Raw genomic sequence first — 25,841 nt, 5'->3', positions numbered from 1 at the left:
TCTTGTATCTATCTTTAAAGACATTGTTTTTATTGTTTTTTTTTATTACCTTTCAAGCATAATTGCTCAAAAATGGACATGTATCTGCTCCACACATGTGTCACACCACACAGGTGCTGCTTTGACATGAATGAGGGGTCAGAGGTCAAACAGTGACCTCACAGGTGTGTCACATTTGACCATCAGCAGGCCTCACAGGCATCACACACTATGTCATTGTTGTCCTTGGTGAGTTATTTTTGGGCGAGGTCTGTGTGACTCAGAGAAAATCTAGGGGGACGTAATGGAAGCAGAAAAATCCCTTCACTTGGTTGAAGAATCACTTAATTTAACACTTATGACAGCTTTCATAAAAGTTATCTGACTTTTGGTTTAGAGGAGAGACACTTTTAGTTTGTGTTTGTTTACTGACTCAATCAGATATGATGGATATATCACTATCATATTAACCTGTGCATAAAGTGTGTAGGAAAGAGCAGAGATAACATGTCAGACAATTCATTTCCTGCTCTTTGTAACAAGTGAGATAAGCCCTATTTTTGACACCCGAAAAGCTAGGGATTGTGGGAATGTATGTGAGATCTGTGATTACATTTGACTTATCTGAACAGAAAGGCTTTAAGTGTTGTTTTTCTTAAGATACTCTATCAGTGTTCTGCAGGGCTGCTTATTTCCCCATAAGCTGCCAGAGGTTCCCCGATCACAACAAGCAGCGCCGAGGGTGATTAATGTGGGCGAGACCCTCCAAGCCTCTCAGAGGACGCTGAGGGCCACAGCCCGAAAACAGTCAGCTGCATACTTTCAGCACACAGTCATCTTTCACTGCACCAAAATCTGCAAGTGACAGGCAGCTGAAAACTGAGGGAGAAGTGTTGCAGCAATTATTATAAGCTGTTTACTCCCAGTCATTTTCACCGCTCTTTCTGACATATATGTTTCTAGAACACCGAAACATAACAAAAAGCAGGATGTCATTGTATCAGTGGTTTGAGATAAGATGTATTTACTATATTCCATCATAAACACACATCATTATGGAGGATTTCAAAAACCAAAAAACCAATTAAATTTTTTTTAGAAATGAAATAAACTAGCCTAGAGTGTAATTGCTTAATCCAAAAAACATATTTTGTTGTTGGCTGAAGAGCAATAAACTCTTGTAAAGACTGAGAGCACCATCTTGTGGCTAAACGTATCCAAGCTAACACGGTTTATAACTTGATTTCCTAAGTGATTATGTTACCAGGTGTGGGCTCTGGTGAACGAGTCTTTTCAGGTATTGATGACAACCAAGTGAATTTTTTGTTTTCATACAAAAACCTTAACAAATCAGAAAGGAAATGTATAAAAACCAGTCTGCTGAGGCAGTTTAAGATTCTTACCCTGAAGTTGCTGTGTAGTTTTTGTATGATGTCTTTACTGCTAGCACCACACTGTCGTGAAACATGCAGATCTTTGCATTGCATTACTTATTGTATATTTGCCTCATCTTCTCCAACTAAAGTGCAAATCGGTTTCTTTACATTCTGGTTACAAAGTGATTTCTATTTTATTTAGAATGTAAAAAAAAAACACGTTAAATCAAAAGTCAAGCATGGGAAATGGGAACACAAAGCAATAACACATACAAAACAAACTAAGACAAGACAAGTTCAGCATGTCAGAAAAAGATTCAGAAAGTCTGCCAACATTCTGGTAATTTCCTCCCGACACCAGTGATTGTGCTTAGACTTTGAGTAAACACAAACAGATTCAGCCTGAGAGAGAGAGAGAGAGGCAGGATGTTCTGCAGACCAGCGGCTGTTCACAACACAGGGCGAGGCACAGTGTGCACAAGTGAAGAATTTACTCAAATGTTTAGGAAATCAAACAATACTTTAATGACAAAATAATACAATATTTTGGGAAGTGATGTCACGTGTTGATTTTTTTTCAAGTTGCTAAAAGTGATGAAAGCTCTTTTTTTGGCTTTGGCCCAATGTTCCTCCACTTCAAAACCGTTAACTTCTATTAATGTATGCATGTGACTGTCTATGAAAGTGCATGTGAATGTCTTTGCAGGATTGGCTCTTTCAGGCACAGCTCACTGTTTCCAGAGATGATTGGCATCTGGTTCTCCATGTGGAAACGCACCAGGTGACCAACACCCAGAAACACCTGATCACGGGTCCGCACCTGCTCACACAAAGACAACAAGGCCAAACTTTAGGGCCAGCTGCTACTCGCCTCTCCTCATGCTGTGTGTGTTTGAACATCACAACTCTGACCTGTCCGTGTGGATCGACCAGCAGCAGGTGCCGCACGGTGGCTCCCTCCATCCCGCTGAGGACATACTGACCAGAGGCAGAGCTGCTCTCTCTGACCAGGAAGTCCCCACTGCAGGTGAGAAGCCCCTCCGCCTGCTCTCTGCCTAACCTGGGATGAAGGACAGAAGAGTTACTGAGAAAGGAATAGGGAGATGTATACGTTAGCAGACAGACACATTAAGTTGTAATTCACTGGTGGAGGAGCATGTTGATGACCCACCTGCCGTGGAACCAGCCTTCTTCCTGGATCAGGTCCTGGATCCGTGTCCCAGAGAGAGCGGCACACTGTTCAGCAATGACCTCAGGTACCAGTGAGTCTGATGGAGTATAACAAGGAAAAACACAAACAAGAATCAGTTGGTTTTACAAAGTATGAACAAGGATTAAATCTTGGTTTATAATTATTTTGCACCAAATATTTAGCGTTATAAAAATAGATCTTTCTTTATATCTAATTTGACTCAATACTGCTGGTATAAGTGTTACCACTATTAAGTACCCAACTCCAGATTTTTAAAACAATTTAAAGTCTGATTTCTTGTCAACTTCAAAATGGAAGTTGATGTGTTTTAATGGATGCCTTTAGATATTAATCTGAGTGAGTACTTTCAGGAAAAAAATGTTGAAACGTAGTTGAGTTTCATGTTTGAACCACTGCAGTCTCAATGTTAGAGCTGCTATCTTGGGAGTAAAGAAAGCTTGCTGGCCCCTTCCTTTATTCTAGTCTGTACTTTTTACATTGTAGTTTAATCTAATATAACTGGTTTCTTAATTTTATTTTATGTATCATTTTTTTGAATGGTGCATAAACAAAACAGTTATGATCTTTTAACAATAACACAATGAAAATATGAGGGAAATAAATGGGCTGATGTGAACTTGATCAGATACATAACAAACATTACATTCAAACATGTAATTAATTAATAAACATTTATTAAAAAATTATAAAATAAACTTTTGCATGCACAAAGTTCCAATGTATGTCTTTTCACACATTCACATACATCATATGATTTAACTTGGAATGGCAGAGTTTTACCTGCAGGTGGAGCTGGAGTTCCTCCTGTGATGGAGCAGTTCTCATACAGTGAAACAGGCTGAGCAGAACAAACCTGCAACAGCAATACATGAGTCATACACACAAGACAGATGTGTGTGTGTGTGTGTGTGTGTGTGTGTGTGTGTGTGTGTGTGTGTGTGTGTGTGTGTGTGTGTGTGTGTGTGTGTGTGTGTGTTTGTGTGAGTGATGGCTTAAATGTTAGAGACGTGTGATCATGTCCTGAATGTCGCTGACTTAATTGCCAGAATAGCACAGTAATTCTGGGAAGTTATTACCAACAACCGAGGTGATCTTGAACAGGGCCTTTTAAACTCAGATGCTTCAGCAATTTATTTTTAAATGTGAAATTGTCTTTGGTTTAATTAATTTGCTATAAAAAATGAATTATGCTGTCCACTTGTGAAATGTAATGGTACTAAAATAAATATATGATATGGTTGGACTTGATCAGATCGAACTGCTGAGAACTGGGTAGACCATCCTCCTGTTGAACTCTTACCCTCTGTATTTCGGATGGATCTTGTTTATTCTCCTCCCTTGTGATGCGCAGGTCCTCTATCCCGCCAGTGGGTGGCGTCTTTCCTGGGATCACATTGTAGTAGTCAGAGTGCTCCCTGACTTCACCTTCCTGCTTGGCCTTCTGGTCTGTTATCGTGTCCTCTGGAGCACAGTTTGAAAAGATCCTCACTGCTGACCTGCACACAGAATGTCACATCATGAAGACGTGCTGAGTCTATAAACAGCATCAAAAAACCTTTCAAAACCACCACAGGCGACCTTCTATCCATCGATACCGACTTGCATTCACTGTACACAGACTGTGGTTTATTTGTAATTGTATGTGTTTCTTCTTTCTGAATATTTTCTGGTGTTTTGTGAGATCTTGTGTTTTGACATTGAGGGCCAACGTAGTTTATGTATTTTTCTCCTCTGTGTGTATACATCTAAAAAAAGACACAAAAAAATCACAGCCTCTATAAAAGGAAGGCATGTTTGAAAGAGAAGGGTTTTGAGGTCCGGTCCTAAGGTGGCCCTCAAGGTAAAAAAAACAAAGTAATTCCATAAAACAAGTACATTAACATACCAATAACACAGCTACAATAGACAAATGGATAACCTGGGATTGTTGCAAAGGAGCGATGGCCCGTTGCTGAGAAGTTGGCGGAATCGAGCCTCAAAGGCCTGACCGATGCTGTTGATTACCTCGCCGGCACGACCCCGCGGACACTCCAGGATGTGNGACCATACCCAAGTCCAAATGGACCAATCCGTGGAGCTCCACACACACACGTGTGTGTGTGTGTGTGTGTGTGTGTGTGTGTGTGTGTGTGTGTGTGTGTGTGTGTGTGTGGAGCTCCACGGATTGGTCCATTTGGACTTGGGTATGGTCACTGTACTCAGGAAGAGTAGCATAGACAGGTCTTTTCTGTGTTAGAGTTTTACTCGCTACAGGGTGTACTTTGAGGGTTTGTGACTTTGCAGACTGTTTACATGAAGAAAAGGCTACATAACACACAAGGGGACGGGTAATAACCGGAAAAGCATGACATGGGACCTTTAAGATGCCTGTTGTTTGCTGTCTACTGATTTAATCACCTGTAAAGCATTGTTTTTTCTTTGCCGGTAAAAATCAACTTTTATACTTGACACAACACTGATGCACAACTAAATGCGTTTAACAATTAGGTTTGTGTTTTATTTTGGCAAAGAATATTGTCTTAAAGAAACAAAGACATGGACAAAGAATACACTGTTGTTCCTACTCAGGAATATTCCTTGTAATTCAGTTGTGATGAGTTTATCTGGAGCTAACTTTCCTTGTTACCTTACAGATATTGATGAGTGTCGTGTAATGGGCAACTTGTGCAAGAACGGTCAGTGTCTCAACACTCTGGGCTCCTATAGCTGCACCTGCAAAACCGGCTACACTACTGACATCAGCAGCACACAGTGTGTGGGTAAGGCTTAATTTAACCTCCAGCACTTACACTTTATGGACTCTTTTCCTCCCATTCCTACCTCCCATCCTCATTCCTGCTGTCTAGTAAAGAGCTGAAAATACGTGGGTGGACTGCCCACACACTCCTCTAAAAAATGCAGTCTGCGTCTGTCTGTCTCATCATCTCCGCTTATGGAATTTCTGGCTTCAGGATCAAACTCTCACCGTCTCACTATCACCCTCTCTCTCTAGATGTGGATGAATGCATACAAGCACCAAAGCCTTGTAATTTCATCTGTAAGAACACAGAGGGAGCATACCTCTGTTCCTGCCCCCGTGGATACATCCTACAGGAAGATGGAAAGAGCTGCAGAGGTAAGTGACACAAAGCAAAACATATCTAAATATTCAAAAGTAGCCCACATTACTTGAGTTCAGCAGGGTGCTCTTGGAAGGAGGCAGTGAGCAGAACAGTGAATCACTGTGTGAAGACGCTCCTTCACTGACTTGCTAGTATCAATGTGTTTGTTAGTGAATCTGTACTCTGCATCAAAGCCTGTGACACCGTGCATCTGGCAGGGTCTCTGTTTATCAGGCTTGTTTGTGAGTCTAAATCAAATCAAAGTTTATTTATAAACCACATTTATAAAGCACATTTATAAAGCACATTTAAAAGCGATTTTTGATCGGGCCAAAGTGCTGTAAATGTAATAAATACTACAATCATATAAAAAGACATTACTACAATCACAATAAATTACAACAGATATATAAAAAACACAGGGAAAAGTCAGGAGTCGTGCTCCGCTCTGACTAAAAGGCCAGGGAGAAGAAGTGTGTTTTAAGAGTAACAAGTAAACAAGTGCATGCTCTTGGTTTTTTTCAGGTCCTCTTTCAACTTTATTTACCATAGCTGTAGTTTCCCCCCCTTCAGTCCCCCTCTGTGTTTCCGCTGTCTGGTTCATTTGCAGGTCATTTGTAGGTCACTGACTGTAGAAGGACTGGAATTTTTACTCACAGCAAATAGCAGCATACAGTATCTTACACAGCTCAAACCACTGTATGTTGATGCAGAAGAGGAAGTAAAAGGACTTTACTAGAAGTACAAGTCCTGCATTTAAAATCTTACCTAATGGTACAAAAGTGTTGTCATCTAAATATACCAAAAGTTACAGTACCTATTATACAGAAAGGCCCTTTTCAGGACACATTATATTATTTAATTTTAATTATTGATGCATTTGATTTGTTCACTGCTTTAATTTGCAGTTGGCAAATGTGGATCTCATTACAATGTCTGCTAGTTAGTTTAACACTAACCCTTACATTTTATTAAACCATCATTATTAATTGATTTATATTTTGTTTTATTAATCCACAAATTAAAAAGTAACATTAGTTATAAAACGAATATAAAAGTAAGATATTTCTCATTTGTATGAAATAAAGGACAAGTACCTGAACATTTTACTTATGTACAGTACTTAAGTAAATTCCATCACAACTAAAATGTATTATGTGTAAAATGACTTTATTTCAATGTATGGCAGGTTTGATATTGTACAACTCTCTTTTTTACAGATCTGGATGAGTGTTCGACAAAGCAGCATAACTGTCAGTTCTTATGTGTTAACACTATCGGAGGGTATACCTGCAAATGTCCTCCTGGCTTCACCCAGCATCAAACAGACTGCATAGGTAAATAAACATATGCATATTAGAGATGCACTGCACATCCAAAAAATGTTGTAATACTCGTTATGCAAATGTCTGTGTATTCCCAGAAGCATCGCGTCAAATACACACAGTATGTTCCCTCACAGTAATTTCTAAAAGTAGTCTAAATCTTCTTGCCAAGCTCATAAAGGAGCCCTGAACCAGCCTTTTGTCCAACCTTTGCTTACTCCCGTTAATGGACTCCGGCTGATATCACACTGATCTTATTAGGCTGCACCAGTTTGGAGTCATGGCAGCTTAGCAATGCTTTGTTATGGAACGTTGCAGCAGATCGCCATGACTACCACAAGCTTTTTTTTTCCAGACCATAAAGCAGCTCCCATGACCTCACATGAAATCAGGGACAGGGAAACCTCAGTTTTGACTAAAGGAGCAACAGCAGACTAATGACATACAGCAGACGTGTTATTCATTTCAGAGTAAGGAGGTTGGAGAAACATGGGTGTGACATTAGGAAAACTTCAGTAAATACTGCTGATGGGCTTTAGTGTAGGAAACCAAACCCAAACTCCTCCCGGACAGGTGCTCAAGGGCCAAGACTTATTATAAAGACATTTTATTCTTTCTAATACACCTTTTCCTTATCACTGCCACTGTAAATAAGTGTAAATCCTTCTTTAATATAATGTTATTTAAGGTAGCTGTATTCATTAAAACTGACTGACAATAATGCCTTCTTAAAATTGAGGCGTAAATCCATGTGAACAATAAGTCCATATTATCTATCAAACACACCGTCCCAAAATGGCTATCTAAAAAGTTACAACAAATTCCCATCTCTCTCATTGTCGCTTGCACTTCAGACTCAGCTCGATGTTAATTGGCAGTTAGTAACCAACAGTGGTCAAGCTGTAAAACAAAATGTATTTTGATACTACACTCACTATGTTCTGCATTTGAAAGAAACATTTCCAGATTGTGTTGACGGACTGATCTAATCTTGGATCTGTGTTAGTAAATAGTTTGAATTTCCTAATTAGGTTCAGATTTTCCGTCACTTCAGCCAAACATGTTTGTGATTAAATGTCTCTTTCCCGGGAAAAACCTGTAAATGGACATTGTGCTAGATTATTTTGTCAAACAATTATTCCCAAAGTAAACAATTCACAATTTCACTGAAATGTTTGTTATTAATTCCTTTGGTCTGAAATTGAATCAGTAGGTGAGAGATTGTATTCCTAAACCCTTGCAGACTATGAGATCATTTGTATGAACAGTCCATAATGGGCCGACCCTTAAAAAGAATGGAACCAATGTCGACTCAAATTTGACTATCCACTTTCAAATCAGCATATAATAAGATGTTTTACCCCTGTGTGAACCTTCCTTCTGTGTAGACAACAATGAATGTGCATCCGACCCCAACATGTGTGGCTCCAACGGGGCCTGCCAGAACACTCCAGGGAGCTTCAACTGCGATTGCCAGCGGGGATTCTCATTAGATCCCAATGGACAAAGCTGTAAAGGTCTGACAACAGTTTTTAACAACTTGAGTATCTGCTGTTTCATTACAAAAAGTAGGCTCTTACTGTAGTTTTGTTGTTTCTGTCCCTCACAGATATGGATGAGTGTGATGGAAACCACAGGTGTCAGCATGGCTGTCAGAACCTGGTTGGTGGATACAGGTGCAGCTGTCCTCAAGGCTACCTACAGCACTACCAGTGGAACCAGTGTGTAGGTGCGTAATACTGCCGTTATTTTTTATTTGCAAATATACAAACAATTTCCTTTTGGGACATCCTGATGCCTTGTTGCCAAAATACGTACCATGCAGCCTTGATGTTCTGGACTGGAGCCCAGCCTCGAGCCTTTTTTAAAACAAGTCATCCATTCTTCATGTCTTTCCTGTCACTCTTAAGATATAAATATGTCAAAAATGTTTTTTCTTTGCTCTGGAAGTTCAACCCTTCCCTTGCTGGGGTAAGGTCATGAGAAAGGAAATGTTTTTAAAAATAAATGCTCAAACGACAAGTTATTATATATATATACACACACACTTAATATACAACCTATAACGAACATAATTAGAAATAATTCAGGCTTAGATAAAGTAATTGTATGGTGCAGTGTGTGTGTATGCCCCCAAATGAAGAGCTTTTGTTAGTTAAAGCTTTATTTTTTGTTTGAGTCCCTCCACATATATACACATTCATGGCCAGCTTTCCCAGCATTGTGTGTCCTTTAACTGGAAGGACCTCTTGTTTGTTTACTTCCTGTGACCCAGATGAGAACGAGTGTCAGAACAGCCAGATCTGCGGCGGAGCGTCATGCCACAACACCCTGGGGAGCTTCCGCTGCCTCTGCCCCACCGGCTTTAACTACGAGCAGACAGACGCGGGCTGCTCAGACGTCAACGAGTGCTCCACCAGCCAAAACCCCTGCAAGTTCGGCTGCTCCAACACGGACGGGGGCTACCTCTGTGGATGTCCCAATGGTTACTTCCGTGCAGGACAAGGGTACGTTAATGCATGGCTGTGAGCAGAGATGGGAAGTAGTGGAGTACAAATGCTTTGTTACTGTACTTAAGTACATTTTTCTGGTACCAGTACTTTTCTCCACCACTTGTTTTTCTGACGACTTTTTTAACTTTTACTTCTTACATTTCTAACACAAATACCTGTACTTTCTACTTCTTACATTTTCAAAACAGGCTCGTTACTTTAGTTTTGATCTGTGTTTGGTGGCGTGATCATTATTATTTAGAGTCATTGCGTGCCTATTGATTTGAACATGAACCGTGTATCCATCATTTCCTGTCAAATGTTCCAATGAAAACTTTGTCATTTTGCTGTTGTTCAGCATCGAAACATTCATTATTAGAGGAGGTCAGTTACTCTTTAAAACAGTTGGTAGTTATGGGCACTTTTTACTTAAGTACATTTCAAAGCCCATACTTCTTTACTTTTAGTACTTTGAGTAAAGGAGTTTAGTCAGTACTTCTACTTTTACCAGAGTATTTTTAAACACAAGTATCTGTACTTCTACTTGAGTAAAGGATGTGTGTAATTTTGCCATCTCTGGCTGTGAGAAATCTCTCTGTAGATGGTTCTAAGTTACTGACAGCTTTGTCTTATTTTCAGGCACTGTGTCACAGGTCTGGGCTTCACTAGTGGCGGTTCCAGTGCTGGATCGGAAGGTGAGGCAGATGATAACTCTCTGTCTCACGAGGCCTGCTATGAATGTAAGATCAACGGATATCCCAAGAAGGGACGCAAACGCCGCAGCACCAACTCGACACAGGAGGATCCTCAGGACGACTCGCAGGTGACCTGTCTGCCTGAATGCAATATGCACCACTGTAGCTACCAATAAGGACACAGAAATACATCAACAATTCAGACTTAAAGAGTTGTTTGGAAAACGTATTCCAGGCTATTTTCCAAATTTCAGGCCAACAAAATAATAAGCGTAGTAAAGGCTTCAGTATTTACCACTGGAAAAGTGTTGGTCCATCTTTTAACATGTTAGGGATTGAATCTGAAAAATAAGGATCTCACTATTGCTCTTTTGAATAAGAAAACAGAAAACATACTGTGTAGGACACGTGTTATTATCCACTTCATTCACTTGGAACACGTTTCTTTCTGCAGCTGACTGAGGAGATGGTGAGCCTGGCCAGTGTGGACATCGAGGACACGTTGCACATCCACCTGAACATCAGCGACCTGAGCAACCGCGACCACATCCTGGAGTTCACCCCAGCCTTATCCGCACTCAGTGACCATGTGCGCTACAGCATCGACTACGGAAATGAAGAAGGCTACTTCAAGATAAATCAGAGAGAGGGCGTTAGCTACTTGCATCTGAGCAAGAAGAAGGCCCTGCTCTCAGGGGCATACTCCCTTCAGATCAGCAGCCTGCCCACGTACAGGAAGAAGGAGCTGGCTGAGCTGGAGGATCGACACGATAAAGACTACCTCACAGGACAGCTGGGAGACATACTGAAGATGAGGGTGCAGATCGTCCTTCATTAGCCATCACAAGACTGAGACAGGCAGATGTTGCAGGCAGCTGCTAATTCAGTGTCAGGCTCACACTTCCAAAAAAAGCTAAAACATCTCTGACTCTGGATCAGCAGTCAGGGGCAACTTCTACTTGCTCCCACAGGGAGATCGGCTCGCCACCAAAGAGACAAGAAGGAGGGTTGGCAAAAGATGCCAAAGATGATTCTACATATCATAGATACAAAGATGCAAAATATTGCCAAAGATGATTCTACATATCATAGATACAATTTTGGTGGAAAAAGCCAGCTGATTAAGGCGATATGATAGATTTCAGTCAAATGAAGAACTCATTGCCCTAACACACAACATCAGCAGTGTGTGAAGCACTAGAAAGATTGTGAATGGTTTTTCAGGGTAGGGTTTAACGTTGTAAGATGATATGTGGAATCAAGTGCCTCTTTGAAAGGGCATGAGGACTGCAGAAAGAACTTTTTAGAACCAAGCTTAGGTGAGAGGAAAGAGTGAGTCCCAATAGTCTGCGATGAATTCATTTCCTCCCCTCAGGTAAATAACCGAACAAACCTGCATACATGAAAGTAAACACATTTCTTCTTTCCATAGTTATTAATTTCATGGAGTGAAGATGAAAGAATGTTATGGGAATGTTTAGGAGAGGAAAGGAACCAACCATGAACTATTGAGATGAGAGAGCTTGAATGACTCCTACTGCATATTTAAACTATGCTTTTACATCTTCCCTACTGACTAGAATAATTCATATTTACTGGTGCTAGCTACACAACTACATAGACATCTGAATGCACTGTATTACTATACACAACTCAGTAGTCAACAATTATACAATTCCATTGGTCGTTCTGAAAATGTCATGTCTTTGCAACAGTAACAGCTAGCTTCATAGCCTGTCTGCTCTCTATACTACATGTAAATTGTGTTTATACTGTAATAATCGATGCCACTTTTAATCTATGAAGCATTTGTAAACTAGAGGAAGCCCCTGGAATAGAGGGGTTTGTAATGGTGCTTATAATGACCAACTACTTCCTTTGTAAACTGTGTATACATACACACACATTGATAATGCCTAACCTGGGCCTTCATGATTATGCACTGAGGTCTTAGTGACCACACATTCTCTCACAAACACAATCAGTGCTGCATTGCCACGGACCAGCCTGACACGAGTCTGTGTTCTCTGTTCACATCAGTGAGGTTTAGTTGTAAATTCACAATAAAAACATATTTTTGGTGTACAAGTATTCACTGCTGTGATTCCCCTTAATCCAGATTTACTTTGTAATCACATTCAGCTACAGGCAGTTGCTTCATGTCAGAAATCTCTGGAACACACCTATGAATGGAGCTTTCATTTGTTGATGTGTGAGCAGTGTGAAGCTTATAAGACCAACATGCAATTATTGTCCTGTGCTGCCCCCATGTGGTGATTTTGAAGATTTGTTTAACTTTGAAGAGGATCAGACAATACGTTTGAGACAGAACTCAATGTGACAGTCCCAGTAAATAAAGACTCCAGAATACAAAAACAAAACTTTATTTAATATATTCAGCATGTACACCTCCACCTTTAGTTGGAGCTCTCAATTGCGTCCAGTTGATCCAAAACCTCCAGCGCCACGCTCTGTCTCATCAAGCGTCTGAAAGTCACAGGCAGAAAGTAGATTTAATGATTCAAAACTAAATCGGAGGACTTCGGAAAGAACCTGCTTCAATAAATACCAAACTTCTAATAAAGCTGAACATTGTAACTTTCATGAAGCTCAGATATATTGCAGGGTATTAAAACTGCATTCGTCTTAGCAAAGTGTTCTTAATCAAACTGAGTGCATGTACGCATTTATATTGTTCTTGCAGTTTACCTCTTGTTCCTCCAGATCGGGGTAGCAGATCCTCTCACAGACCAACTGAGCAACTCTGTCACCCTTTTTTACTGCAAAGATGAATAGCAAGAGATGAGACAATGGTTTTTACATTGCATATCTTAAATTGCATGACATCAATGCATGCTGTAATAAAGGTCCAACCTACATTTAAAATATTTGAATGATCATTTTAGATGTACAATTTATTTTCAAATCACTTTTAGGCAGTTGAAATGTTACAAACTGTAAAATTGCAACAAAAAAAAAAAAAAAATAGGCAGCTTTGGTAAGTAAATCAGAGAAACAATTACATTTTATTAACAGTGCATATAAAAAAATACTCTGGGAAAATGTGTCATTTCACACAGATGAATTTTAAAAGAATCAAGCAGGGAAGATTGAAACTCAAGTTATGTTTACTGTTGGTATAGTGAATTCTCAAAAATACAAATGGGTTAAGGGAAAACTCAGTTACGTCACTAATTTCACGACTCACCATCAAATGTGTCCTTGCTGAAGTTGAAGAGCACAACTCCCACATTTCCTCTATAGTCTTCATCTACAACCCCAGCTGAGGAGATCAGAGACATCAGAGAAATTAAATGACTTGCATGACAAAAGGTTAAAACTACACTTACTCAGTCAGTACAAGTAGACGAAACAGGTGAAGACTCACCACCAACATCAATGAAGTGTTTGGCTGCCAGTCCAGACCTCGGTGCTGAGTAAAACAAATGATAAGATATAATTAAGACATGTTGTTCTGCAACTGGTTTCATATCTAAGCTTGAATATACATACACTGAGCAAAACTTAAAAACAGTCGTCTGTAGTCACTCAGCAGGAAAAACACATAATGCTGGAGTTGCATCAGCATGACAAACACTCACCAACTCTCCCATAGCAGCCATGAGGAACTGCTATCTGTATGTCTGTCTTCACAATGGCCTTATCCATAGGACCAAGGGTGTAATCATAGGCACTGTTTAAATTCAGAGAAATATGGTTTGTTGTTTACATGACAATATATAAAATACTTCTTTTTTTTTTTACACAGGATTACATTCAGCAAGTAAATTCAACCTCTGTAGATGCATGAGCTTATTGTTCTCAAACATTTTAAGTGACAGCAACAGTTGGATTTTAACATATGTATACCAAGTCATTAAACATACATTTTAAGGACTATACGGTCACAATATTCATACTAAACCTAATTTACGCAAACGTTAAATTGTCATTAAGTCAATTCAGAACACAAGCATTTTATTCAAAGTGCAAAACCAACCTGTAGAGATCATATCCCGCTGCTTTGTTTGAGCCTCTGGTCGGTGTGGTAGCATGCTCTGAGAGTTTTGCAAACCTGAGGACAGATCTTTCCTCTGCAGGCTTTGTCTCGGTCCTTGCCCTCTTCGAAGGAGAAATTGTAGATGCATCTTTAACTTCTAGAGCGGGCATGATGGCAAAGTTTTACAGTTAAAACGGATAGTACACTAAATTGTTTATACGGACTTAAGACGTACTACTTACTAACCAAGAGACACAACTACAGCCGACTACTACAAGGTATACAACCTCTCAAGCTTCTACTCCGATTTCTTCGCGGTATTACTATTTAAAACGAATTTCCCGCTCCGGAAGGACCGCCAAATTAGCCCCTCCCCTAGAAAACCCAAACTTCGAACAGATACTTTATTATACAGCGCAAGTGTAATGAAAGTAACTCCAAGATCGTATTAATAAAAGCTACACAACTGTCATGAATGCCTTTGGTGGAAAACCTATTCAATAAACATAAAGGAAAGTAAGTATTTTCTGTAAGGTAACTATGCCAACCCATGATGCCAACCCGTTTGTCAAAAAGTTCTCGCGAGAGCTGCTAATGTAAACAACCGCCTCCTCCCGTCACAATGATATGTAACTAAAGAACAGGAAGATGTTAGGTCAATATCAAGCCTCACTTTACTTACGCATTGCACCAGAATATAGCAGACGTAGTGTTGCGGGTGTTACGAGCTCAGTACAGATGAATAACTTAACATAGTAAAACCATCCCGGTTTCATGTACTAAATGCTAGGCATGATAGCAAAGCTAACGTCATTAAGCACTTGACATGCTAATAGATACGTTATCCATCCTAAGGTCCAGCTTGCCTTTGTTAAGAGCGACTGTTTGAATATGAAATGTCTTTCCTACGAAACGTGGAGCAGCATCAAAAATCGCAGAGCATTGTAGATGAAGGTTCCTTAGCTTTAGCAACGTTCGTGTCATATTGTTTGCTAAGGTTGTCTGCAGGCTAACAGCTCACAGCGCTAACATCCGCTCATCTGTTTGCTCTGCAGTGCCTGCTCCTCCCCCTGTCATGCAGCTGCTCGCTCACACTGCAACAGTGCAATATTGAAACGAAAGATAAATAAAGGATATTATTTTTAGATATTTTAAATATATAACAAATATTTATTTATTGAAATACGAAAAAAAAATGTGTCGGTTCAACGTGTCTATGGATTGTCTCGTTGTATTGTAATTAAATAGATTCAGTAAACAGAAGTCACTAAAAGCAATGCATGTGGCAATATTCATGTATGTTATTAGCTTATGCTTATGGAAATATCTATCCGAGTGTGCAGCAAATACATTTATATGAATCTATCTCTATTATCTAGTATCATTACTGATCATTACTTGAGAATATACAGTCAGAGCCATATCTCAAGTGCATTGCTGCCCCTATTGGGAATATATCAGCATTGCCATACAGGATATGGAGGATTAATATGTTGTCCTTATATTCAACATTTGTATGTCGTCTTACTATTTTATATAACCTTTGCAGTGTCCAAATGTCTCTATTAGCCGTACCAGATGTCCCCAGATTGTTCTGTCTTTGAAACAGAGAGATCATGCAGTTATAGGCTATTTGTAGCTGGTCTTGCATAAACTTGCAGCTTGCTAATGCTTACACTTTATACTTGTGTAACAGTGTTCTCAAAACAATCGTCATGCAGTAATGTTCAACTTTGAAATAAATAATTCACTTCAGAGTAACATAAAACGAGCTAGAGTATACTTAAAAACAAAATGGCTTGTGTGCCTCGAAACACAGGTTTCCCTTCTATTGACACATTTCTCTGGACAAGGTATGTGACATTATCTCATCTAATCACCCATTAAATGACCGACACGAAAATATGATCAGCTCAAAATTGTATTAATCCTTTATTTCAGGTTATCACAAAATTAGATATTTAAATAGGAAGATAGAGAAAAGGTTAAAATATACAGAAGTCTTCCTTTAAAATCATTCACTATATTTTCCTTAGACAAAAAGTGTGCTGTGGTAGTAACATTAAACATAATGTGGAACAGGTAAACAGCTTTATGAGAACAGTGTATTTTACACCCAGTGAATATCAAGGAATGTTAAAAAAGAATCAAACCATTACTACTACGTTTCAAAAGATTGGATGTTAATGATTGTTTATGAAAGGAAGGGTTTTTTGCCCAGAAACTTCTGAATCCAGACATCTACTATGTACATACATTTTTTACGATGACTGCAGCAGGTTACACAGTCACTCACCATGAAAGCGACATGTGTCACTGCCTTTGTTCATTTCAATGGGGTGACTAAGTTAGGAAGCCCAAGAATGTTTTTTGATCTATATTATATCTGAAGATTAAACCACAACATCTGTACTTGTCCACTGCTGCAGTGTGTTTAAAACTTTGACTCTGCTTTGGAATTCACATTCAGGCTGACATTTTTAAATTCAAAATCAGAAACAAATGTCCCTTTATTGATACTATAGTCTTGCTCTTCACTGAAAGCATATATACAAAATCACCAGGCAGCACTGGTAGCCATACAGTGTAAGGCTCCTTTGTAGGAAAGCTGGCAGAAACTTCACAAAGTGCAACCCATCTTTAGTGTTTTGACTGAAAATGACTTAATAATACCTTTGCTAAATCCTCCGGCTAACAACTTGTTTTTTAAAGGTATTTCTTAAATGTGTGTCTTAGCACAGCATGAATCAGGACTTAAATGCCTAAAAAAAAATGCATGTGATACATTGTGGTTTTGGTCAAGAGGACTGAATAACATCATCTGAGGTTATGGTTAGCTTTATGAACATGGTCCATCATTAAGGTATTACTATTGTTTTTCTTTGTAGCTACCTATATCCTACTAGGTGCTCAGGAGTAGAAAGTAAGCACACTCTTGTGGTTGCCTCTGATGAGCAGAGTTGGTGGAAGGTCTTTTGTCAGGATGTCCAGCCAGGCCATGTAGAGGTAGTCAGACACAGATTCCTTACGAGCAATAGGCATGCTCCTGCAGGGCGAGAGCACAGAGAGTATGTAAGACACTGTTTCTTCCAAACGTGGCACTATAAATGTTATTCAGTGACAGTTTGTTCTACTTACACAATGATCAGATTGGCTGACTTGGAGTTTTCCTGAAGCAACTCATTTAGTCGTATCTGGAGGTTGGTCTGAAATACAACAGCAGAAACTTTTTTAACAATGCTTTTCAACCTTACTGTGCACCGACATAACCAAACTAATACACATTTCTCATTCTTTATACAGTATAAGTCTTAACTTGGTGTTAGTGGTTTTACCTTCTCTTCAAAGGAGCTCAACTCTTCATCAGTGATTTTCCATGGATGCTCTTTTCGCATGGCTTCAGCCTGAGCAGCGTCCTTAGACCCCTCGTGCAGACAGAAAGGCTCAATCATTTCCTCTAAATTCTTCAAGCTGGAGGAAAGCAGATAAGAACATGAGTTGACTGTGAAAAATATCATATTTTAAAAAATGGTATAATATGCAAATAGGGTGAGGTGATTACATTTGACTATTACTGTAGCCTATTACAGACCTATTATCTGGTCTGCTGTCAGTATTATAACTGCAAAAACGCAATTACCTGTTAGGGCTGGGCTGGACATGAATGTCATCAATGACATTGATGTCAGTGCATTTAATTCTGAATTTTTGCAACAGAGACTTCATCCTGAAAGACAAAATATAATACACAGATTAATTTAACAACGATTGTTGGTAATTACTTTCAGGTAATGTTACATACTATCTCCATTGTTATTATTTTTCAAATGTTTGACTCACTCTTGTTTATCCTGCTCAGTGCGTCCCGGCTGCCCTGCGATGAAGATCCTTAATGAACAGTCCTTCCACTTCTTCCTGGTGGTGAGGATGTATGGGAGCAGCAGGGCAAGACCTGAGGGAGGGAGATGCAGTTTTCAAATTGTGAAACCATTTAATCCAGTTAAAAAATATGTATTTTATGTGTCCCATTTGCCAATATAATGTGTTTACGTTTATCAGAATCTGTTTGCTACCTCTCAAACACTTAACAAAGCAACTGCACATTTGGAGGAGGGATCAAGTTTAGGCAGGACACAAATGATTAGATTTTGGTTGTGAAACAGATCTTGAGTTGAAGACTTCTTGTTTACCTTTTCTGTCCTTTTTTATTATTTTGTATTGTTCAGGTTTTATTTTTATTTTATGGCATTAGTATCAAGGAAATTAGATGTGTCTCTGTGCACATATTGGTTTTAATCTTAATCTAATCTTTATGGCAAGAAGCATAAAGGCAGGCTGCCTAGGGGAACCACTACCTACCTCCATCATCAAACAGCCACCATACATCAATGGTTCCTTTAGGCTGTTTCTTCCGGAACTGAGAACTGGCCTCCGACAGCCTCTCATTCATCTTGGCCACCTGCGGGGGTGGAGGGCCGCACACTGACACTGAGAGAAAAAAATAGAAGAAACGAGAAGTGGATGAGGGATAAGTACTGCAGGAGGGAATTTAATATATTGGCAAAGTGCGGAGAGTTAAGTTGGATAGGAAAACTAGCTCAAATCAACATTAATAGCTGACTCTACAACTCTCTCACGTTTAATGTTACAATGAATGAAGCCTTGTGTGTGTGTGTGTGTGTGTGTGTGTGTGTGTGTGTGTGTGTGTGTGTGTGTGTGTGTGTGTGTGTGTGTGTGTGCCCGCGTGTGTTTGTGTGATGTAGAGACAAAGACAGATCGACGGAGAGGCGCTGTTGTCTGGGTTAAAGGGCCGCTCTTAAGGGATGCTCTTCAAACTGGAACAAAAGGGACCATATTATTGGATTGCACCCTCAGACATCTTTAGTGGGAGTGCTTGATTCAATTACATCTCGATGGGAGTGAGGGAACGTTTCCAAAAAAAGATGTGTGCCATTTGTTTCATTTGTTAAATGCAGGGTATCTCAGTGCAACGAGAAGCAGAGTGAGGTAGACGCCTGCTTTCCCTCCATAATAAAAGACCATACACATCTGCTAACTTTTCTTCAGATAGCTTTGATCGAAGCCTTTCTGAAATGTCAGCTAGGATTTGAACGCAGAGGCGCGACATCTAGAGAGATATACCTCTTGTTGCGAGCACTTGCTGAGAGGATTTCCTTGACTTCCTGAACAGTCCTCTTGATTTCCCTCCGTTCGGCATCATCTCATTGTCCTGTTGTTCCTTTGCTGCCTTCAGCATGTCCTCTGAAAGACAGAATCACATTTCCTGTTTTTGATAAAGACATCATAATTGTGTTGCATTATTAGGGCTTATCTTTGCTGTTGTAAACATTTCTACAGAGGCAGATAACTGGTAGTTATTCTACCTTCATATCTGTTAACTACCTGACCTTTATAAATGATTAGTAATCTACAGAACAAAGTGCCCTGGCTTATCAGTGTTATTTTTCCCGTTGTGGGTTGTAACAGGTCCAACAGCCGTGCACACTCTACTCGTTTATTTATTGTTTAATTTCTGTCAAGAAGCCACCTCCTTATTCCTAGTTGTTGTGTTTCACCCTAACCTATATTTCTGCAATTTGCTTAAATTGTGCTTTATATACATAATTGTCATACTAATGCAGACATTCCTGTAGATACTGACCTTCAGCTTCCACAATGTGTGACACATCAAGGCCCTCATTCATCCTCAGCAATACTGTCCCGTACTCAAAGTCAAAAGCATCGCTGTCAAAAAAGAAAAAAGACAATGAGGACACCAGTGCGGCACATATCTCCTATATTTTTTGAATTTTTGGTAACGTTATTGTGTTATGTGCTTGTGTTCCTTTATTTGTGACTTACTGCAGTATTCCCACATAACTCTGCACTGACTCTGCGCCGGCAATCCTCCAGTTTCTCTGGAAGCCTACCATCAATGTGTTTGGCTTCATACGGCCGAGACCAGAAGCCTGGAAGGAAAAGCACAACACCCAAAACATAAAGATAAAACCTTGAATCAGTTAAGTGAAGCAACACAGGCACAATGTTTCCCTGCGTTTGTAAAACCTGGATTTTTCATTAACTGTTGAAGGAAAGTAAACAACTCAAGACAACATGTCCTACACAAGCAGGACGTGGAGCTGTTTTACTGCCAGAAATTATGACCAGATCACTGAGCAGATCTCACTTTGTCTGCAGGGACTCGTCCAATGCGGTGTTAATCAATTACAGTTTTTAATCTGCTGTGCTGTTTGAAGTAAATCATCCTGACAATGAACCGGGGCCTTATCTCCAAAGCACAATGGCCAGAGCCATAAGACTGTTTTTCTGCTTCTTATTAACTCTTTCCTCTTCTACCTGCTACGAATGTTGTGCCAGATCCCTAACACAGTCCCAGAGTCATAACACAGCAATAGATACTCGCTGTGGTGAGGATGAAATGGGTCAATACATCTTATTTCTCCAAAGTTTGAATTCCCAGTCTCCCTCTGATCAAAACTCACAGGTTACACATTAGGCGGATGGATTTGTTATGGGTATCAGCTCTGGCTTTTTCCATTTTCAGTTGAGGAAATGTGTTGTTATCATGACCATACTGACCTGCAGCAGACTCTCAGTCCCTTCCCTGAAGCTGTCACAAGCCACAGCAGCGTAAAATGCCTTTCGCTTGGTCTTCCTAAGCCACAGCTGGTTCTTCTCCATGCCAGCGTTCAGCTCCTCGAGGGCCTCTGATCTCGGGCCCTGAAAGGATCACACCATACATACTTATGTGAGTGGAAGTGTTTGTGTGAGTGTGTTCGAGAGAGTAAGAAGATGAAAAACAACTTTTTCATATTCAGTAGACACAACTGACCCTAAACTGTATTTTCAGGAAACCAGACTTTTTTCCTCCTCCCTGTCTATTATTTCCTTGAATATCCATTTCATGTGAATTTTGCACTCAATGCAATTTAAATTTGCTCAGTGTGTAAATATTGATTTGAATAAAAGGTTAATATATAAATGAAGATTTGAGAAAAGATCATGTGTGTCCTTTTTAAGATCCATTGCATTTGCCACTAATGAGATAACAATGTAATCTTACCACAAACACTTCACAGGTAAGACAGAGTCCATAGTTCTTGGAGAAGGAGTGAGCCAGGTCCAGGAGAGCCGGTCTGGCCCGCGCTGAACCTGTGAGGGCTAAGATCTGAGGCCTGAGAGAGACATAAAGATGTTACTATGATTGTTTGGGATTCAGTGAATTTCATTTGATTTAAATACTTCAACAATATGTCGCGTTGATAAGGAAACATTTCAACAAGTACAATATAATCCCATAGAACAGTTCTGCATATGATTTACCTTTATGGTGCTTAAAGTTTAAATTTTTGTCAACAAGAACTAATCATTATAAACTTCATCAAGGTAGAATTTATTGCAGAGCTATTGCATTGAATTCTATTAGATTGTGCAAGTGTACCAAATAAAGTACACAGTTGTGCAATGTAAACCTTTACCTGAAGTTCTTGACATGATCCTCCACACTAGAGAGAGACAGAGCGTTGCTGACAGCACTCACAAATGTCACCGCCTGCGTGGACGAACCCCAGTTCACATCTGGGGAGACAATGAGAGTCCAACAGGTTAGATCGAGCATGCAGGCACCATTAATGTATGCCCAAACATGCGAACACGCACATGCAGCTCACCTGGCTTCTTGACTAATACATAAATGTAGAGTAGGATTTCAATGGCGTATGTGAGAAGAGCAGCCCACCAGTTAATAACGAACATCACAACACAGCAGAGCAATGCGCCCACCAGAGATAGCCACATGTTGTAGTATTTATAAGCCGGTCTCCAACCTGGAAAAAGCATGACAAAAGAAAAAACACATTGAGTAACTTCCGGCTCATGGACAAGTGATTGAAAAGACTGTACAGTCAATTTCTCTTAAACGTGATAGGTAATGTTAATCTTACTCCTATTATATCATTCTGTCCTATGGCTGGAACCAGGTTTTGATGGTGTTTTGATTTGCTATATTCACAATCACTTTTACTTAAATAAACTGAGGTATAGATGGATGGAAACATGTAGAATAAATTCAGCCTACTGACAGCATGTTTAATAAGTTTCTTTGTCAGTAGAGACCCACCTGGAGACTTGGCGTAGGAGGCATGGAAGCAGGAGAAATTGATGAGAGCATAAGATGCCAGGAAGAAGTTTGAGATGATAGGAGCGATGGTGTTGAGATTACCTGCAAAAACATTAAAAAGGCAAACATTCAGTCTAATTGTAATTCAGCTGAGATTATTTTTACAATGCATAAGAATAGTTTGGTGGTTATGGGTAACATTGTTGCATTAATTTATCATTATAAAGTAAATGTTGATTGCACATTGCGTTAAGTTTGGTTCGCTAAAAGTGTTGGTTTCTAGATGCCTTTCTGTCTGTCTGGGTTGCGTCTACCTTTCATTAAAAAAAAACTAGACCTTTATCGAATCACTGCCCTGTCTAGTATCACCTTTTGCTAACTGGGAAACTCATACAAAACGCTTACAGTAGCTATCTGTTGGTTGCAGAACAACCTGTAACATTAACAGTGGAAACTCTGCCTGTTGACAGACAGGGCAAAGAAGACAAGATGGACAGTCATAAAAAAAGTCTTTTTAAAACCTGCCTTCTTTAAAATGCTACCAGGTGTTCAACACTGCCTTAATCATAACACTGAGATCAGGATTTTTTGTTATTTGGGATTTTTACATTTAATTCTTGCTTTGCTTTGTATAGCAACGTTAGCCATGTTGCTAGCATTAACAATCCTGCTAATGAAATATGAACAAGCAGATAGATCTTCTTGTTCATATTTGAACTGCTTTTGTTTTAACCTTTAAGGAAATAGTATAATACTTTAGTTGACAGAAATGAAAGACAATTTAACTGACCAACGAGAATGAAGGCCACAGAAATAATGAATGTGAGCACATAGCCCCGGATTGGCTCGTTGTTCTTGCCATATCCTTTGGCGAAGAAGTGCAGGATGGTGTAGATGTTGTCTTTGCACAGTGCCTGACAAGAGACAGAAGTTGAAATCAATGCTCTAGTTGTAAATCATTGCAGAGTTCCTCTAAAACTTTGCATTGCAGTTGCAGTCATTTTTACAAAAATGTGGTGAGTAACTGACCTGGAAAACTTTAGGAGCACTGACAAGAGAAGCCAGAGCAGAGGAAAGGGTGGCTGAGAACGTTCCAGCAATGATGAGGGGGCCGAACCCAGACACGAAGGTCATCATCTGAACCAGGGAAAGTATTACAAAATGCAAGAAGAGCTTCTTGTGATGTGCAGATAGAATGTAAAAGAGTGTGTACCTGATTGTTGTTCAACAAGCCATAAGGGCATTTAGTCTCTGCACAAGAAGAGAAATCGTATCCAAGCTCACAAGCAACGATTGAGGTCCCATTGCATGGTATTGAACTGGTGATGATGTCAGTTAAGTTTCCTGTGGCATCCCGAACTACACAGGCAGCTGACGAATTAGAGAGAAGAACAGATGCACTGCTTAGGTTTTTGTTCATGACCTCACTTAAATACCTTATTTCCAATGGTTGTATTTTTTATTACAAAACAAAGAAAATATGACCCTACTTACAGACAGCGAGGGCTACACCCAGGTAGGTGATAGCAGTTATCAGGATGGCCAGCAGGGTACCTTTAGGAATGGCTGCCTGGGGATCCTGTAAAACAAAGTCATGACTTGCATAATGGTGACTATGAAGAGATATTAATTTAAAAAAAATCAAAATCAAAATAGAGCAGCTTCTGATTCTAGCCAATGAGTCAGACAATACAAAAAAACGTTATTTTATCTGCTGAGGCCTTCTGCTTAGAAATCACATCCATAGCACCTACTGATTTGAATGCATGGACTGTATGTAATAACCTCTCTATAAAAAAGTTACCCGCAAGTCTCCAGAGATGTTGGCTCCAGCCAGGATCCCGGTTGCAGCAGGGAAAAAGATGGCAAACACTGAAAAAAAGCTCTCACCTTCCTTAAAGTCTGGAGTAAAATTCTCTAAGAAGATTTTCGCTGTGAGAATGGGAAGAGAGAAGGAGATAAAGGTAAAGAGTGCTCTGTGAATAAGTCAAACCTTTTCCTATGAATGTGTATTGTTTTGTAAAACTCACAGTTATAATTGAAGATGCCTTGGGATTTCTTTTCCGGGGTTGCAGGAATGAAGGTTCCTACAAATACGTTCACTATAGCCAACAGCAAGATAATGAGTAGAACAATCTGGGCCTATGTGGACAGAAGATTAAAACAGATTAGTTATGGTTGGACGTTTCACCGAAACAAACTCAGAGATTATCCCACAACCAGAATTATCTTCCACCTTGGCCTCCCACTCCATTCCAGCAATTGATATGGCCAGTAGCAACACCACCGTAATACATCCAATGATCCTGATGTCATTTATCTCATCCACCATGATGGCAGCATTTTCCTAAGTGGGGAGAAGGAGCAAGGATAAGTGTACAGTCAAATATGTGTGAGAGACATTTCTACAAGACATTCACTGAACATCACCCACCTTGAGCAACTCGACCACGGTCTCAGAAAATCCCACCACATACATGGATACAGCAACTGCATTGGCGAAGGCAAAAATTAAACCAATCGACCCGCCAAACTCTGGTCCCAAACTGCGAGATATCAAGTAGTAGGCCCCTCCTAATATGACAAAATGAAGCATGCACATTATAGATAACACTGGATGATTAATCGCCTCATCACTTCTTTATTGATTTAATGTCAGAGCAAGTTTAGAGGGCTGTAAAACAGAGAAAGGGCTTTAAGAGGTGACATTCAGGTACGTTTTGAGCCATGTGTCTTTATCTATAAACTGTCCTCTTTTCTCTCGGTCAAAGAAGTTATGTCAGGATGAGTGTGTGTGTTATCTTGGGCTACATACATTTATACAAGTATATAGGAAAATGTTGCATTATGTTACCTCCTCTGACCACACCATTAGTACAAATGGCAGACATGGAAAGGCCAGTGATGGTGGTGACCACACAGCTGAGAAGAATGACCACAATTCCCAGACCTGAAATGCACACAGATAAAAGCTCAAAATCATTGTAATAACTACTTACTAAAGCACTATATTAAATACGTAGGCACAACACATTTTCATGGCAAAATGAAACCTTTCTCCCCAAATTCACCTCTAAAGACAGAGAAAGTCAAAGTCCCAGCCTGGAGGCTATAAGTTAAGGCTGCCTGCTGTACCTGCTCAGCCAACTGCCTGCAGCATTTTCTGCTTCTCACAACCTTTAGTTACACGGCATGAATAAAAGCTGCTGTTCGATCGATACTTTCTTAAGCTATGAACCAAATCATAAAGCCATTCAATATACACACACACACACACACACACACACCCTGGCTGCAGGCTGATAACAGACATTTGGGATCGCGGCGAAATTCTCTCTGCAGACCCATTCTCACAGCGTTTATCAACCTTTTTCTTACTCAATATCAAGCCACACTTATTGTTTTTACTTCGGCTGTGACTTTGTGTGTGCTCAGGATGAGTTTGGCTGTGTTTCGCTGTGTATCGCTAAACAAGGAAAACACACCTCCACGGAGCTCAGCGCGATTCACAACGTCCCGA

At 39.8% G+C, this 25,841-nt stretch overlaps 3 protein-coding genes across 5 annotated transcripts in view; 1 reads left to right on the top strand and 2 right to left on the bottom strand.

The window, feature by feature from the left end:
* The first annotated feature begins 5,146 nt into the window (after positions 1-5,146).
* LOC104944152 (fibrillin-1-like) lies at positions 5,147-11,234 on the top strand. The gene is made up of 8 exons (XM_010769635.1): positions 5,147-5,327; positions 5,561-5,683; positions 6,890-7,006; positions 8,383-8,511; positions 8,604-8,723; positions 9,270-9,501; positions 10,126-10,309; positions 10,636-11,234. Exons 1-8 carry the CDS (start codon positions 5,162-5,164, stop codon positions 11,017-11,019), a joined length of 1,455 nt encoding a protein of 484 aa, XP_010767937.1. The 5' UTR covers positions 5,147-5,161; the 3' UTR covers positions 11,020-11,234.
* Positions 11,235-12,549: 1,315 nt separating this feature from the next.
* Positions 12,550-15,239, bottom strand: dut (deoxyuridine triphosphatase). Of its 3 annotated transcripts, none has more exons than XM_010769631.1 (7): positions 15,048-15,239; positions 14,182-14,338; positions 13,784-13,875; positions 13,570-13,614; positions 13,390-13,464; positions 12,891-12,961; positions 12,550-12,668 (listed from the first exon to the last, which is right to left on the bottom strand). In XM_010769631.1, the coding sequence occupies exons 1-7, from the start codon at positions 15,163-15,165 to the stop codon at positions 12,612-12,614; spliced, it is 615 nt and encodes a 204-aa protein (XP_010767933.1). In that variant the 5' UTR covers positions 15,166-15,239; the 3' UTR covers positions 12,550-12,611. The 3 variants fall into 3 exon arrangements, with proteins under 3 accessions (XP_010767933.1, XP_010767934.1, XP_010767936.1); XM_010769632.1 differs by lacking the exon at positions 15,048-15,239 and adding an exon at positions 14,864-15,041; XM_010769634.1 differs by lacking the exon at positions 15,048-15,239 and having other exon boundaries at positions 14,182-14,839.
* An 859-nt stretch (positions 15,240-16,098) lies between these two features.
* The window catches only part of slc12a1 (solute carrier family 12 member 1), a 12,263-nt gene continuing 2,520 nt past the window's right edge, over positions 16,099-25,841 (bottom strand). The window contains exons 4-26 of the mRNA XM_010769630.1: positions 25,176-25,271; positions 24,756-24,895; positions 24,558-24,668; positions 24,352-24,463; positions 24,126-24,253; positions 23,816-23,900; positions 23,535-23,692; positions 23,351-23,458; positions 23,112-23,235; positions 22,322-22,423; positions 21,873-22,028; positions 21,681-21,780; positions 21,266-21,377; positions 20,782-20,922; positions 20,044-20,150; positions 19,844-19,926; positions 19,324-19,443; positions 18,541-18,669; positions 18,022-18,133; positions 17,822-17,908; positions 17,517-17,652; positions 17,320-17,387; positions 16,099-17,227 (exon numbers count right to left, since the gene is read on the bottom strand). Coding sequence (XP_010767932.1) covers positions 17,092-17,227; positions 17,320-17,387; positions 17,517-17,652; positions 17,822-17,908; positions 18,022-18,133; positions 18,541-18,669; positions 19,324-19,443; positions 19,844-19,926; positions 20,044-20,150; positions 20,782-20,922; positions 21,266-21,377; positions 21,681-21,780; positions 21,873-22,028; positions 22,322-22,423; positions 23,112-23,235; positions 23,351-23,458; positions 23,535-23,692; positions 23,816-23,900; positions 24,126-24,253; positions 24,352-24,463; positions 24,558-24,668; positions 24,756-24,895; positions 25,176-25,271 — 2,651 coding nt within the window. The 3' untranslated portion in view covers positions 16,099-17,091. The remainder of the gene's footprint in view (positions 17,228-17,319; positions 17,388-17,516; positions 17,653-17,821; positions 17,909-18,021; positions 18,134-18,540; positions 18,670-19,323; positions 19,444-19,843; positions 19,927-20,043; positions 20,151-20,781; positions 20,923-21,265; positions 21,378-21,680; positions 21,781-21,872; positions 22,029-22,321; positions 22,424-23,111; positions 23,236-23,350; positions 23,459-23,534; positions 23,693-23,815; positions 23,901-24,125; positions 24,254-24,351; positions 24,464-24,557; positions 24,669-24,755; positions 24,896-25,175; positions 25,272-25,841) is intronic.

The sequence above is a fragment of the Notothenia coriiceps genome, unplaced genomic scaffold (genome assembly GCF_000735185.1).
Source record: "Notothenia coriiceps isolate Sejong01 unplaced genomic scaffold, NC01 NC01_scaffold00007583, whole genome shotgun sequence".
NCBI classification, from domain to species: Eukaryota; Metazoa; Chordata; class Actinopteri; order Perciformes; family Nototheniidae; genus Notothenia; species Notothenia coriiceps.
The sequence above is the reverse complement of the archived record's forward strand: the minus strand, read 5'-3'. Positions and strand labels throughout refer to the sequence as shown.

Excerpts from the sequence above, each read along its gene's own strand:
- LOC104944152 (XM_010769635.1), top strand. The coding sequence starts at position 5,162 with ATGAGTTTATCTGGAGCTAACTTTCCTTGTTACCTTACAGATATTGAT. Across the intron at positions 5,684-6,889 it reads AGATGGAAAGAGCTGCAGAG|ATCTGGATGAGTGTTCGACA; the intron begins GTAAGTGACACA and ends TCTTTTTTACAG. Across the intron at positions 9,502-10,125 it reads TACTTCCGTGCAGGACAAGG|GCACTGTGTCACAGGTCTGG; the intron begins GTACGTTAATGC and ends TCTTATTTTCAG.
- dut (XM_010769631.1), bottom strand. The coding sequence starts at position 15,165 with ATGACACGAACGTTGCTAAAGCTAAGGAACCTTCATCTACAATGCTCT. Across the intron at positions 13,876-14,181 it reads GCGGGATATGATCTCTACAG|TGCCTATGATTACACCCTTG; the intron begins GTTGGTTTTGCA and ends GAATTTAAACAG. Across the intron at positions 13,465-13,569 it reads ACACTTCATTGATGTTGGTG|CTGGGGTTGTAGATGAAGAC; the intron begins GTGAGTCTTCAC and ends TGATCTCCTCAG.